The sequence below is a fragment of the Ruditapes philippinarum genome, unplaced genomic scaffold (genome assembly GCF_026571515.1).
Source record: "Ruditapes philippinarum isolate M1 unplaced genomic scaffold, ASM2657151v2 ctg124_1_1_1_1, whole genome shotgun sequence".
NCBI classification, from domain to species: domain Eukaryota; kingdom Metazoa; phylum Mollusca; class Bivalvia; order Venerida; family Veneridae; genus Ruditapes; species Ruditapes philippinarum.
In genome coordinates this window covers 439,479-456,323 of record NW_026866080.1, presented here as the reverse complement: position 1 = coordinate 456,323, position 16,845 = coordinate 439,479, and the positions used below count along the sequence as shown (strand labels likewise).

Here is a 16,845-nt window from a genome sequence, read left to right as displayed (position 1 = left end):
GCAAATTCAGTTGCCAATATCAGATTTAGAGTTTAAATGTTTATAATGAATAATTTTTTATTATTAATTGTTCTATTTTTTACAGCGAGACTTCCTAAGTAAGGAACAAATGTTAAAGTTCTGTAAATCAGGGCTGATTGCAACATCACATGTTAAGATACATGATACAGAAAACGTATTCCTGGCTTGCTCCATATTTAAGGTAAGGCTTTGTATTTTGATGGTATAAAGGGATGCATCCATCATTAGGATAGGAACATTCTAAATATCTCCTCTTTGTCTGCTTATTAAATAGATAGTTAAACTTTGTCACTTGTGAGAAATTGGTAACCACTAGCTTGTAACCGGTAAGGTAGACTGACGGCCAAGTTATTTTCAAAAATGTGTTAAAATTGCATGAACAGAACATTTTTTTACTCAAATCATTTAAGTATGAAAAAATATTATATACAAGAAATTAGGAGTATTTATCAATATATCGGTGTATCACCCATATTAATCATCCGATATCGGTATATCGTCAATATGCTTTGCACTGAATCAAAATTGGCATAAAAATCAGACAAATAAATTTTCATATTAGACTTATCATAATAACTGATAAATTATGTTTTAAACATACAATGTATTTATTTTAGCTTGATTGCAAAATAAGTTTGTATCTTATAATATTCACTTTTGAGTCATATGAGGAAATATGATTATGGGATTGAACCCATGATCCCTAGGTAGAGAGGCAGACACCTTAACCACAAGGTCACTGCTTTCGTCATAGATTATTTGTTTGGTTTAAAAAAGAATTTTTCTTCATAATATGTTATTGATGCTTTAAAAGTCCATTTGACCAACTGATTTTAAATTATACATGACCATAGAATTATTTCGCATAATTTAAAAGATAGGTATTTTACCTTTAAAATTTTCAAATTTTTTGGCAGGATCTTACAAAATGTATCAAAGATGACATGAAGGATGACTCGGCATCAGCTGTGATACAAACAGTGATACGGCACGGCATTGAGAGGATCGAACTTCGGGATGAAATAATATGTCAGCTGATCAGACAGACGAACGACCCACCAGATGACAGCTGCCTTATTCTCGGATGGCTGTTTATGTGTCTTTGTACTGCTTCATTTGCTCCCAGCAAAAACTTACACAAGGTAAGCCTCTGGGCGATATTGATTGTATAATATTATGTGAGCTCCTATGTGTGATACTGATTGTTAAAACTTAAATGAGCTTCTGTATGATACTGATTGTTTAAAGTTAAATGAAATGAGCTTTTAGGTGATACTGATTGTTTAAAGTTAAGGCTTAGTCTAGGCAATACTGATTGTTTCAAACCAGGTGAGATTTAAGGCAATAATGATTGTTTTCTATTGTACATCTAACTATTGAAATATTGACATAGTTTCTGGTATTTAATTAATTTTTTCAGCATTTGGTATAAATTCACAGTATTTGGTGTATATTTTTTCAGTATTTGGTATATATGTATTTTCAGTATTTGGAATATCTTATTCAGCATTAAATTTTTTAGTGTATTTTTTCAGTATCTGGTATATTTTTGTAGTATTTGATACATATTTTCTTAATTTGGTATACTTTTTCAGTACTTGGTATATTTTATGAGTATTTGGTATATTTTATGTGTATTTGGTATATATTTTTCCAGTATTTGGTATATCTATTCATTATTTGGTATATTTAATGTGTATTTGTTATATATTTTTCCAGTATTTGGTATCCTATGCAAAGCGTCACAGATCTCATTCAGTGATTGGTAAATATGCTCATCAAGTTGTCAAACAGGTTACAGTACCTCGTGCCATGGCCAGGAAATATCCGCCTTCCTTTGCTGAAATTATGGTAAATTCTAACTGCTTTTGTTTTAGTTTATATAAATTTATTACAGTTTTATTGTGTTGGAAGCTATAAGCTTACTGAAACAATTTTGAATCTGTTCCTGGAACTAACTGAGTTTCTTGCTCAAGGAAGAAATGGCTTGCCCTTGTCTTGGTTTTAACACATGGCCAGCAATCCTTAGATTTCTAGTCAGACATGTTAACACATGGCCAGCAATCCTTAGATTTCTAGTCAGACATGTGAACACATGGCCAGCAATCCTTAGATTTCTAGTCAGACATGTTAACACATGGCCATGCTGCCACACATTTCCTTGGGTTATAAATATGCTACTGTATTTTAGTTTTAAGACTTGTTCAAATTATTACAGTGCTATGTTCAATTAATGAACTTGTACTGTTTTGAATTTAGAACAGTACAGTTTCAAGTCCTTGGTGATGGTGCAGATATTTACAGCAATGGTTTGGAGGCTGTCAAAACATGATAAGTTCGCTTAAAAGAGAAAGTAAAATAATTCTTGAAAAAATTGTTGATTTCGTTGTATGAAGTAAAAAGTTTAAAAGTCAGTTGTTTTTTTTTTCAGCAAAGTGGTAGTTGTTCAGGTGGTCTTTCACAGACACTTTTTAATGCATTTTGTTTAGGGTATAGATAAAATAGTCATACAGTACATGTATAACTAATTCAGTTAGTTTATGTTCTGTATTATTGTCTGTTTTACAGAGTATGAGGAATCTGAGTCCACTGATCTGCAAGGTTCATTTCATGGACGGGAAGACCAAGGCGGTCAGTATAATGCCATGTGATACAACCCAGGACGTGCTCAGTAAGGTCGCCAAAAAGATTGGGCTGCAGTCAGTAGAGGGATGGTCCATTTATGAGGTACGAAAAAGCAATTTACCAGTCAAATAATAATTCATAGTGATGTAAAAAGTTTACAGAGGCATCAATATTTTATCCATAGCATTTTTGAATGAATGTTTTGAGTTTTGTTTGAATAGTCACTAAATTTATTTTTCAGGTGACATCAGAATATGAGCGGTACATCAGAGCGTATGAATATGTAGCAGATGTGCTTGCTCATTGGGAAATGTAAGTATTGAAAGTTATGAAGCCGAGTGGTTTATGACCAGTCTAAAGTTCTAAATAATTTACTTTTGGTATGTCAGTCTGTTCGTCTGTCTGTCTGTTTGTTTGTCCCTAACAAAACTTGAACTCTAACCATAACACAGAAGTTCTTCCACAAATACCCTTCAACCATCACAGGTGCATGTACCTACCAGACCCACTTAGAGGTCACAAGGTTCAAGGTCAGGGTCACCAGGGTCAAGGCCTCCATTGGGGGCATGGCAGTCATTTGGTTTTATTTCAACTTGACGTTAATAGGTTTTTTTTGGTTTTATTGGAAATTGTGGGCACTGCAATAATGTTTCACATTGACATTGATTGCCTTTAAATGTAATTGCTATTGTTCTGGTTAGATTTAAATTTTAACATTTGGTGTTCTTAATTTGTTTTTATTGTTAATCAGTTCAGTATATTGCACTGGAAAGACATAACTGTCTTTTAAAGTCAGGCAATTAGCTTGAATTGATTGAATTGAAAGATCATAAAGCTTCCAAAAGATTTTCTTATTTCTCTGTTTATATGATTGTGTTCCTAAAATTGAAATAGTTTCATTAATGTTCCAATTTCAATTTAGTTTTAAGATTAACTGAGCACTGAGTGTTGACATTCACAGATTTCATTGTGTTGTATGTTAGCTTTGTCATAGAATGTCTGTCTGTCTGTCTGTCTATGGGTTGATTGTCAATCTTCTGTAAACTTTATGACTATAGAATGTATTAGTACATAATATATCAGTTTTACCAAATTTTGTTTTTAAAACAATTTGGAAGTCCTTAAAATTTAAAGCTCACTTGAGCACATAGAATTAGTTTTTATCTTCAAGCTAAGTTAACAATATAAGGGGTCACAGGTAACTTGTTAATAGTAGGGGTCCGTAGTCTCAGTGCCTGAAAGGGAAGATGACCCCTCATGAAGTATAGAATACACACACACATTTGTAATATTATTGCATATCTGTCCTTAAAATTGCACAAATGACAAGTTTTAATTCAATCTAAAATCTAGGAGTGAGAGGCAGTCATCCCAGCTCAGTAAATACGAGACTGTATCAAAGAAAGGACCGAAGATGGCACTAGGTGGCAGTGATGCGCGACTAGTGTTCCGTAAACGAGTATACAAACATGTTCATGACATTCCAAATGATCCAGTAGAGTACCACCTTCTGTATGCCGAGGCTGTTAATAAAGTTGTTAAGGTAAGTCATGTAAAAAATAGAACACAATTTAAAAATGATCTTGACTACAATATGATCAGATTTTCCAAGAGTAACATTTCAAAATTTATTAACTATGCTATATATACAGGTTTGGTATGGAGATATCAAATTTACAAACTTATATTGTTGTAATAATCCTCAATATTATTGTAATATTCTTCATGTTACATTTGATTTTTCAGGATGAATTCTCGGTGTCAGACAAGGTGGCTCTACAGTTGGCCGGACTGCAAGCTCAGGTGGTACTAGGTGACTACCAGGAGGGTAAAGGTCAGAGGTACAAGGAAGTCTCACAGTATCTGTGCAAGAGGATCCTCAATTATCAAGGTCTTGACTGGAGCCAACAAGTCGCCTCCGCTCATAAGGTTTGCCTTTTCTCCTCATTTTGTTACTTGAAATAGATTATTTGGCTTAAGGTTGTATGTTTTGAAATTTTGAACCAGGCTCTGAATTTGATTGGCTGATGCAGAGCTGATGTTTTGAATTGACCAATGATATTTGTCTGTCATTATTAGTCAGTCATAAAAGCCTGAAAAATATCCATTTCATGTCAGTAGGTTATTTATAACCAGTTTCATGAAATTCTTAAGAAATGTGGATTTTGAGTAGGGTTTAAATAATAAACAAATATACATGTAAATATTCAGCACTATTGATTATGTAAGTTTTTCAATCCACATTTTGATGTTGAACATATGATAATGATGTTGAATAATTTAATTTTCTGTAGGGAAACCAGAATTTTTTATGCAAAAATATATGTTTTGAATTTTGCAGCAATATGGAACGGGGAAGACGGAGCTTGAGGCAAAGGTGTGGTATCTAACCTGTGTGAAACAGTTCTCACTTTACGGATGCACTTTGTTCCCGATCGTTCATAAAGGACTGTGGCAGCATGCTCACGATGCATTGCTTGCGATCAACATGGACGGAGTGAAATTTGTACGTGCCAAAGATAAACTAGTCCTTCATGACTTCAAATATTCAGAAATTGAATCGATCGCATTGGATCCTAATGATAACTATGTAACAATGGAATTAAAGAACGGAATGGCAATGGATTGCCCGCAGCGGTGTTTCATGTTCGAGACCAATCACAAGGAAGATCTTGGGAACTTGATATCCAGTTACTCACCTGCTCACGCAAACTGGCTTAAACCAGATTACGAAGGAGTTAAGAAGGTATTATATTTAATTTTATACACACGTTATATTTTAAATCCTATCAAAACTTTTGTCGGTCTTAATTTTATGATTTATTATAAGGAAGATTTTTGTACTTGTTTTCATAGGTGTTGTAAGGTAGACGTAATGTGATTTGCTTTGTTTTTTTACCTGTTTTTCTACAATTGAAACATCTTATCTCATTACCATTGTATCATACATGTATATATCTCATTTAATAGCAAGAAAACAAAATGTAAATAATAGATATGTAAAATATTCTAAGATCTGTAGTTTTTAGAATATATATTCATTACTGTATATATTAATTTAAAAGGGTTACAGTTTGCTTTGTCAGACTTTTTTTCTTAATATTAAATGCATATCTTAAAAAAATTAAATATTTTTTTGATAAATTTATTAGCTAATCATATTTGTTAATTTTATGAAATTATCTTATATTATCTTATATATCATGCCAAATTTCATATTGCATTTCATATTAAAATTAAGTGATTTCTGAAGTTATTTTATAAAAATTAATCATTTATGAAATGTTAAATCTCATCAATGAGTTATTTTGTTAGACATAATTCATGATATTAATTTTATCATATTACTATCATGTTAAGTCATATCATATCTTTCATATCATCACACAGGTTGTAATTCATTGCCATGGTATTATCATATTTCATTATTGTCTTATTAAATATATTTTACTATCATGTTATATCAAATTGATGTCATGTTATATCACAAAATGTCAAGTTATCTCATCCCGTATCTCATTGCAGTCATGTCATATTATACATTTATATCATTTTGTCTGCTGAATATAATATATATCATTTCAGTTATTTTTATGTTTCATCCTATTATGTCCTGTTATTGTATCTCATTGCAATCATGTTATATCTCATTGCAATCATGTCATGTTTTATCTCATTATTTCCTCATGTTATATCTCATTGCAATTAGGGCTGTGCATTGCCATTTTTTTCTGTCACGATACATATCACGATACTTGCATTTCCAAACGATGCGATTCACGATATGTATTGCATACTTTGATAAAATACGATGCATATTGCGATTCTTATGTTTCGATGCAATACGTATCACAATACTGACTTTCAGACTTTATCTATATAAAAAACTTGGTCATTTGTTCACAGCATAATTACGAATGTAATATAAAACTATTACAATAACAAAACAATAAACTCTTCAACTTGTTATTATAACTTATTTTCAAGTTTTGATCTTTCAACAATTTACATTACTTATTACTTAAGGATTTTTACTTTTTACTTAAGGATTAAAGGTATTTTTCATTATACCATAACTATTAGTGTATATTGCGATACTTTTCCGCCATATCAATGCATCGGGTGGTAAAATATGTATTGCATCCTGATATATTGGAATTTATAAATTCATTACGATGCATACATCGAGGACAAGGCAGATCGCGATGTATCGATGCATCGATGAATTGTTACACCTCTAATTGCAATCATGTTATATCTTGTATAGCAATCATGTCATGTTATATCTCATCATGTTATATCTCATTGCAATCATATCATGTTATATCTCATTATTTCCTCATATGATATCTCATTGAAATCATGTTATATCTCATTGCAATCATGTTTTATCTCATTGCAATCATATCATGTTCATTTCATAGCAAGTGAAGAAGGTGAGATATTGTTCATGTTATGAGTAATCTTCGTTCATTTTTTCGTCAGAGCATTTTGAATATAGAATTTCTTCAAGAATGTTCACTTGAATTTAAAAATTGGTTCACACAAAATTTAGAAAGTTAATGTTTATTTATGATTTATATATATTTAATATTTATTATTTATAAGTAATGAGTAATTTGTTATAATACATTTTTCAAATTTGATTGAGAAATTTAGGCAGTTGGGATCAATAGTGGCAAATTTAAAAGCTTTAATACTATGAAATTATTTTGATATGAGAATTGTAAATTTCCTCTCCTGGAAAATGTAAAAGAGGATTTTAACCTCTTCCGTTATTTTGAATATTGTGCAGCATTCTTAAGGGGGTCATAAATGAAGAAATTATGAAAATTCGAGTGAACATGTTTGAAGTTTCTCGTCAGAGTGTCTGTACAAGCATGATATCTGTGTGATGTATTTCAATGTCTTTTCTTATGTTGAAGTTATGGCAGAATCAAAACTGTTTTTATCAAATAATTAGTATTGATCTCAGAAGTTTTGCCCAAGCATGCTTAATTTTCAATCTTTGATGTTTTTTTTATTCTCTTGAAATATTAATTTAATTGATAAAAAAAAAAAATTAAAGAGGAAGATTTTTCCCCCTCAAAAATAATGATTTCGCTTGATCATTTAAAGGCACAATTTGTAAGTAAGGCATATAGATGAGATGAAAAACTTATCCATTAATTAAAACCTTGTCCTGCTAAAATCTTGAATGAATTTGTCCAGTTCCTATCAACGGAACTGTCCATTATCAATCTTTGGGATATTAAGATAAAATATTGAAGTTTGGCAGCTAACATTATTTAGCCATTCTTGATGTTAGGTTTTAAACCCTTTCAAAGCCACATACATGCCATGTGGTCTGTCACATCCATGTGGTCTGTCACATCCACGTGGTCTGTCACATCCATCCATGTGGTATGTCACATCCATGTGGTTTGTTTCATATGGTCTGTCACATCCATGTGGTCTGTCACATCCATGTGGTCTGTCACATTTATGTGGTCTGTCACATTCATGTGGTCTGTCACATTTATGCAGTCTGTCACATTCATGTGGTCTGTCACATTCATGTGGTCTGTCACATTCATGTGGTCTGTCACATTCATGTGGTCTGTCACATCCATGTGGTCTGTCACATTCATGTGGTCTGTCACATTTATGTGGTCTGTCACATCCATGTGGTCTGTCACATTTATGCAGTCTGTCACATTCATGTGGTCTGCCACATTTATGCAGTCTGTCACATTCATGTGGTCTGTCACATCCATGTGGTCTGTCACATTTATGCAGTCTGTCACATTCATGTGGTCTGCCACATTTATGCAGTCTGTCACATTCATGTGGTCTGTCACATTCATGCAGTCTGTCACATTTATGCAGTCTGTCACATTCATGTGGTCTGTCACATTCATGCAGTCTGTCACATTTATGCAGTCTGTCACATTTATGTGGTCTGTCACATTTATGCAGTCTGTCACATTCATGTGGTCTGCCACATTTATGCAGTCTGTCACATCAATGTGTCTGATTCACATTAATGTGGATCTGCCATGTCCTTGCATTCTTCTGTATGTATTACTATACAGTGACCTGGCACATCCATGTGGTCTGACAGTCTCTATACTATTGAATGCTTGATTTAACTATTTAAATAAGGTATTGAAATTTTCTAAAGTAAAATTAGACAATTCAAAAAAATATTCAAAGCAAGACAAGGTCATTTCACAAACTCAGTCATGTTATTGATAAGTACAAAATGAACTGAAAATAGTTTGCTTATAAATAAGTAGTAGAAAAATAAGCTGCTCTTTTATAATATAACAAAGAGTAGGCACTTGTTAACAGTGTTTCACTAATGAAAATATGTGAAAAATGCCGTCTAAAATTAGAACATATCAGGTGAAGAGTTATTTATTAAGTACAGTGTTAATTGGTGTAGTCCCCTGGTGAATGAATTATTAAGCAGACTATAATTACTTTCAGTAGCAAGTGTTTTGAACTCTCATTGTAAACAATTGGTTATTACAATGTATCTGTTTGAAGGAACAAAGATAACTCTTTAATCATCCGGTGTTTATTGAAACACTTATGCTGTTCAAATTATACTGTTATTAGAATAATCGTTAGATAAAATGTTAATTTTTTTTGTGATACATGATTTAAACTTCTTCCATTATTCCTGAGACTCTTATGTTTGAATTTATTTAACTTTCATGATCCTTGAACTACATGTACTCAAGGTTGACTTTCATTTGCTAAAAGAGTTACATGTATATCTGCCCCCCCCCCCCCTTGGCTAAATAAGGGAGAGCATCGAAGTAATCAAGGGGTAGCTGGTTCAGTCCTTGGCCAGGGTGTTCTTTCTCCGTGACAACTGATCTCAGACTAATGGTCATTTGTTTTTTACTGCTTATTTAAAAATTACTGGCATGAGTAGTGGTTCACTTATAGAGTAATTGGTTATTACTGGTTAGTTATTCAGGAAAGCTGGTTATGAGGAATTTTTGTCAGATTTGACCGAATTATTAAATTCAGCATAAAAAAAAATCTAATATAGTTGTGGCCCTTGAATATATATCTGAATTATACATAGGATAAATTTGGTGTCCTTTGGACTTAATTATTTGATGGGACAGAAAGTACCTTTTTGTCACAGAACATAAAAAAAGATTAATAAGATTTCTTTTGTAGTTGTCTTTTTTTGTTGATACTTTTTGAAGAAGCAATTCTTTTCATTTCCACCATAAACTGCAGATTAATAGCATAAAGCTTGTGAGTTTTCTAATCAATTTCCATGTTGATTAAATTTTTGAAAGCCTTTCAGTGATTCTGATTAATCAAGCTTCTGGAAGTGACAAAGCTCCCAGTTACACTGATCAGATAAGGATTTAATGAAGGCTTGTTTTTGTCATAGATTCAATTAACAAGATAAAACATAGAGCTGTTGAAAACATTAGACTATGATTGACAAGTTGGTGATCATATCCCTTATGAATTTCCTCGTGACTTTATATGCTTATTATCTCCCTTTATTGAAATGAATAGCTTGATTGTGCTGGCAAACCTCATGCCTAGTTTAATGCCGAAAAAATAATTTAGTTATTTTAAGTATTAGATTGCACAAAATATTCCTAACACAGCACTTTTATTTAGTTGTATTGTTATTCTTATGCTCTTATGACATCACTTCCTGTATTCGGCTAATTTCAGCATGGACGCATGGTCGACATAGTATGTATTTTATTACTTGTAGAAATCTTGACTTTTCTAGGCCACAACAAAAATTAGACATGTCTCTTTCCACTATTATTTTTTAGTTTCTTTTTAAATATTCATGAATTTTGCTATTTTTTTTACATTATTTATGAGTTCCATCTTTTAAATTTTGCTCATGTTATACACATTTATAACATTTTTTCACTTTTGTTATTAATCAGTTGACACTCTATTATATTGATACAAAAACAACAATTACACATAATTTTAAATATATTTTTAAAACTTGACATGTTATATGGCTGTGTATATTTGCTATATTTCTGTGCATACATGTCATATTATTTTATATACTTGCTATATGGCTGTGTATATAGAATATATGGCTGTGCATGTTATATGACTGTTTATACAGGTTATGTGGCTGTTTATACAGGTTATATATGGCTGTGTATGCACATTATATGACTGAGTATAAACAGTTGTTTGTTTACAAGAGTAAATATTTTTGTTGTGGCCCAAGCTTCCAGTGTGCTTTACTTGCTTTTGTGTTTGAAGCCCCACAGCTGAGCTGAGTTGAATTGAAATGAATAATTGTGATGAAATACACAGATATGTATAAAAGTGCTTTTAAGGACTAGAACATGTATAAAAGTGCTTTTAAGGACTAGAACAAAATAAAATTCCCTATCTTAATCAAGATCTACTGTTGATCGGCCTTTGTATTTTAAATTATTTTAAACTGCATTTATATTGGTTGGCCTGTGCTCTGCATATTTTCTGACAAGCTAAAGAGCTTTTGGTTCATTTAAAAGTAAATGGTCAATACATATATTGCTGGGTTTAGATTCACATATCCATAAATTTTCTTTCCTTTTACATTATTTTAATATGTAGATAATATTAGCTAGAATATTTTTTTCTAAAATTACATATTCAACTTATTATAATAAGAACATGATTCTGGTAGTTTGTTTAACAAAACTTGCACTTTGAAGTTTTGTGTGTGTTTTCATTCACTAACAAGAGTAATAAACCTTGATATATTAGAGAGACACTTGACCTCTGTCATGTAAACAGGTTCTATTTATGTTCAAACAATACTTTATCATAGTAAATGAAATTTACACAATTGCATTTTTTTCTAAAATTTTCTCAATTTAATATTTGGTGTATATATAATCTGGGAAATCTTTCATAAATATATAGACAATTCTCTACAATACCCATATTTATGTTTGGTGACCTTTCTTATTGTAAAATAATTATTGCTAACAGATAAATTGCTGCTTGTTTCTTAGCTTACTAACTTGTCCCTCTTAGATATATTTTTAATATTACATATTGTTACCTATTAATGATAATATATTTTGAGATTTTAAAATTTTAACAAAACAAGTGAGATATTTGAAAATTAAGATTTAACAGGAATATAATAATCTATATTTAAAATTTATTATATTTTACTGCTATATTTGCTGGTAGATTTTTTCTCCATTGTTTGCTTTTCTATATGCTGTCAGTAGAATCAAGGTGAAGGTTACATACAATGTATTAAGCTTCCCCAGAGGTGAAAAATTTGATTATGATGTAAAACTTTTAACAGATATTGCTTATATTATGCAGGCTTCCTTTTAAATGCACCCTTTTTCAAAGCCAATGAAAAGGTGATTATTGTATGAAATGTACTTTTATTTTAACATTTTATTGCATGTTTGTTTGCATGTATTGCATTAATAACAGTATATTATATCATCGTTAATATTTTTATCTTAGATGAAGATGACAGACGAGGAGAAGCTCAAACTTTACGAGGATTTGGTGAGAGCTCGACGCAGTTTGTCCGAGACGCGGCTCCTACACAGGCCCGTTCAGGATAGAGATTCGAGTTTCTTCAAAAACACTCTGAGAAGGTATGGTAACTCAAATGTTTTCTTTTCCAAACTGTGTGTTCTTGTGTTAAGGTAGTCTTACTGTTATGCTGTCCCGCCAACAAATTTCTAACATCAGCCAATATCGTAATAAATTGTTCATTTCCAGAACGTTATTTTTCACAATCTTCGGTATTCAATAAATTTTAACCATTAAAAACCAGAATTTAGTACAAAGTGATAAAGTGTGAGTGATTGCATAAAATTTAATGCCATATATTTTGAAAAAAATATGTTCCGGAAATAACCTATTTGCTACGATATTGACTGATGTTAGAATTTTTTGGCGGGAAAGCATTACAGTATCATTACCTTAAAACCTATGTGTGTCCTTTGACATATTCCTCTAATAACTAAATGTGTGCATAATAACAGAGGATGGCATGGCGGTATGCCCCTATCATAGGCAAGCTATTATAGCTATTTAGATTTTGGAAAATTGATATAAAATTAAATTTTAATTTAGCAGTGATGTACCCATAAATGTACACAAAATTATATCTCTTGTCTTTTCTGCTGAAATAATGGAAAGAGAGAGAAAATCCCAATTTGTTATGTTATGATAAAATCTTTACTCATGTTATTGTAATGCCATAACATAGTTGTATAAAATAACATGTTAAAAAGAAATTCTTGAAGCATGTTTAGATCTGTTATAGATCTATTATAAAGTTCAAGTTTCCTATTAGAGATACTCGATCCAGATGTATTACAAATTGTTTATAAAATATGAACACTCTTCTGCCAAAAAAACATTGATTAGAGATAATATGCGTGCTTATATGCATTTCTCGATTTCCTTAGATATTCAAATCATGAAATGTTTATGGTAAATCAACTAACTGTCTGGCGATTATGTTTAGAGATTATGCTTAGAGATTATGCTGGATTTAGCATAAATGTACACAAGAATTATATCCTCTGTCCTTTTCTGCTGAAATAATGGAATAAGAAAATAACCAAATATCTGTTATGTTACTGATAATCCTTACTCATGTTATTGTAATGCCATACAATTTATAAATACGTGCTTAAAGAATTCTGAGATGTTAAAGATCTGTTAATTAGACTGTTTAAAGTTCAGTTCCGTTAGTAAATCGATCAGAAGTATTAGCAAATTTTTATCAAATTAAGCACTCTTTGCAAAACATGTTAGAGATATACCGTGCTTAATGCATTCGATTCTGAATTCAATCATGAATGTTTGGTAATCACTAAGTCGTGATTATTTTAGAGATACATGCAGATTATGCTTGGAGGGTTTAAATTCTGTCAGTCCTGCTTAAAAACTGTCCATTGACATTTTGCAGTTGATTTCCAGCGATAAATTTTAGATTTCTGTTTACAGTGATGAATAATTTATAACCTACGAGGATGTTGTTTATATATTATTCAGTTTGCTAGTTTCTGATAAGAACTATTGTTTTTCAAGCATGCATCTGCTTTCAAATATAGGACAGTGATCAAAAATTGTAGGTCACTTTAAAAGATTTAGATGTAATTTCCAATATACTTGAAAAGATCACAGTAACTGCTTGGTGCTTTGCCAAATTCTCAGTACCTCAGTGTCATGTTAGATATCAATTATTTTTGCAGTCACACTTTAATATTTTTCGATAAAGTCTGAAAAGTCTGATTACATTAAAAATTTAAAGCAGACGACATTTCAGTATATGCAAGGAAATGGTTAAGTTTACTGCCATATACTTACTGATTGAGTGTAACTGTTAAAGTGTAGCTGACATTCACGAGCAAAGTTTAGTCTCGTTTGCCGATACATTGGCGAGAAAATTATAAAAAAAGAAGACAGAAAGCGTGTTAGTAATTAGTCTAGAGCTGTTGTTTATTGTCAAATTAACAAAGACATGCTGTTAGGATGTCTACAGTGATCATCTTTTTGTTGCAACCTCATGTTCTACTTAAATTAGTTTTTTGAAGAAAATTAAATTCAAAGCAAATTTTTGTATGGGAAACAATACTTTACATGACATCCCCGCATATATGTCTTACAGAATCACAAAGTCAAAGATGGAGAGATTACGTAGCTGTTATGCTGGCGGAAATATCGGCATGTTTGACGTAAGTTACTGGTCGTATAGTAAAGTGGCGCTCAAGCAGTCTTTGACGGCCATGCAAGAACCGGCAGTGGAGGAGCTCGCGCTCAAGGTCTTCAACTCTATACTGATCTACTCCGGAGTTATTGAATCAGGTTTGTACTGAAAGACACGTACAAATTTAACAGTATATGTTACCAAAACATTGTTTTATTACTTGAATTTGATATAAAGAATGGGATATATTCTACTGTTGAAGCATTAACTTGGGGCAATTAAATATACCAATGTGACCAGTACAGACCAAGATCAGCTGTGCATGTCATTCCTTATGTTGGTTTGCACGTTCGTATCAGTCAACTTGTGCAATTGCCCTTTTAAATGAAAAATGTTTTTCCTGTCAGATATGGAAGTTTTAAGAATTTCACAAGTAAATGTTTTTTGTAACCAAGTAAATTAGATAATTTATTCTTGAAATTTTTTAACTAGTGACTAGTCATAAAAATTCTTATGGCTTTCTTGTGTCTTGAACAATAACAGTGAAATTCAAGATTCAGACTCATAGGGGTAAATTATATTAAAGAAATCCTACTAACGCTTGCTAAAAACTTTACCTGTGTGTCGTGTCAAAAATGAGCTGATAAACTGTCATCATTCTGTGACACATTTGTGAGTTTTCAAGTCACTGTGTTGAACTACTTTCTGCTTTGGGATTTAGTTTGAAAATCTTGATTATTTAATTTTGAGAGACTTTATTTCTAGGGGAGTATGGTACTGTAGATCATACTGAGATGATACAGACTGTTGTACAGAAATGCCAGGAGAATGAGGCTCTCTGTAACGAATATTATCTTCAACTAATCAAACAGACCACAGATCATCCAGGTACACTTGATTGATGTTTTGTAAATTTTATGAGATGATGAATTAAATGTTATGAATTGCATGGAAAATTAATGTGTAGCTGATCATGTAATTTTTGTGTACATTTGTATGCTAAACAATTTTTAAAGGTTCATTTGCCCCCAGAAATGCTTTAAATTTTTTTTCTCAGAAGCTTTTTATTTTGATGACCTGTTATAATTTCAGAAAGTTACTCTTTGGCCAATTTCCTGAACCATCTTTTGTTTGTCACCTTTTCGCAATAAGTACATTTCTAGTGATTAAGTATTTTGTATAGAAGTCAAAATACTTTTTTGTTCACATTCTTCTTCTTTTAAGACAAATTTATCATCACTACTTTCTTCAGGTGATAAGCATCTAAGGTGCTCTAAAATCATTATTTACATGTAACAAAACTCATGTTTTCCCTTTCCAAAGAAGGAACATTTATTTGTTTTTGAGGCATAATGTGCCTTTGTATATAAATTATAGATCCCAACAGTAATGTTAATCGACGTAACTGGCAGTTGATGTGCGTAGCAACGAGCTGTATGATCCCTAGCAACAGTAGAGTGATGAAATACCTAAACTGTCATCTGAAAAAATGTTCCCTTGACACCACTACCGAGGAAGGAAAGTTTGCTAGATTCTGCAATAAGGTGATACATTGTTTTGTGTATTTTTCTTAATTAGCATATTTCATACCATTCATAAAGTACATCTGTGGCCAAGTGGTTAAGGTTGAATTATACCTGAAGTGGTCCTACGTACCTGAATAGATACAGATACAGGTTGTTGACTTTACACAGTTGCCCTTACAGCAGAGGGTTCGCTTCCGCCCACCAAGAGAAAAAAAACAACCATCAATCAATTGTTAAGTTAAGATTACATAAAGAATAAGTCTTAAATATGAGTGGCTATATGTAGACATTTAAGAAATTCTATTTAAAAGCTGATTTTTGATACAAAGGATTCTTTGCAGAGAAGTTCTTGGCTATTTTCAGAGAAAACAATTCATGTGACATACTGTTACAAAATCCTGGATCACTTGTTTGGTATCAACCAACCAATGCATGATTGAATATTAAAACTGTTACAAACAAGTAAAAAAAAACTAAAAGAAATCACACAGTGTAAATAAAAACACTATACCATGTCTTGCCATATACAATTCAATATGTACCATGTCTTTACAATTACAAGCACCTGCTACTGTCAATTATTGCTACTGTCAATCACTGTACCTTTCTTGTGAGCCTATATATTTTAACTTGTACCTTTCTTGCAATAACAGAATGTAGTCTAATTTATTCACTGTGAATCAGAAAAATGATTTGCAAGAAAGATCTGACAACCAAAACATTGAAAATCCTGTTGAAAATGCATCGAATATGTCAGACATGCTTAATATTGATATCCTTCAAGCTGTCAAAATCCTGCAATTTATGTGAAATGTATTAACATATTTGTACTTGTTTTATTAACCAGGTTTTCCGAAGGAAAAAACTGGTTATTAGATTGAGGTATGTCGGCGGGCGGACGGATGGGCGGGCGGGCGTAAACAATTTCTTCTGTGCGCAACTCCTTCTACATTTCTCAACGGATTTTGACCAAACTTTCACAGAAGC

The 16,845-nt window shown here is 31.8% G+C and overlaps 1 protein-coding gene across 1 annotated transcript in view; it reads left to right on the top strand.

The window, feature by feature from the left end:
* The window catches only part of LOC132731255 (myosin-I heavy chain-like), a 138,261-nt gene that overhangs the window by 110,044 nt on the left and 11,372 nt on the right, over positions 1-16,845 (top strand). The window contains 13 exon segments of the mRNA XM_060717414.1: positions 86-202; positions 939-1,163; positions 1,741-1,872; positions 2,590-2,748; positions 2,888-2,958; positions 4,000-4,189; positions 4,393-4,575; positions 4,988-5,392; positions 10,345-10,365; positions 12,127-12,263; positions 14,294-14,490; positions 15,098-15,220; positions 15,710-15,876. Of these exon segments, the coding sequence (XP_060573397.1) occupies positions 86-202; positions 939-1,163; positions 1,741-1,872; positions 2,590-2,748; positions 2,888-2,958; positions 4,000-4,189; positions 4,393-4,575; positions 4,988-5,392; positions 10,345-10,365; positions 12,127-12,263; positions 14,294-14,490; positions 15,098-15,220; positions 15,710-15,876 (2,127 nt within the window).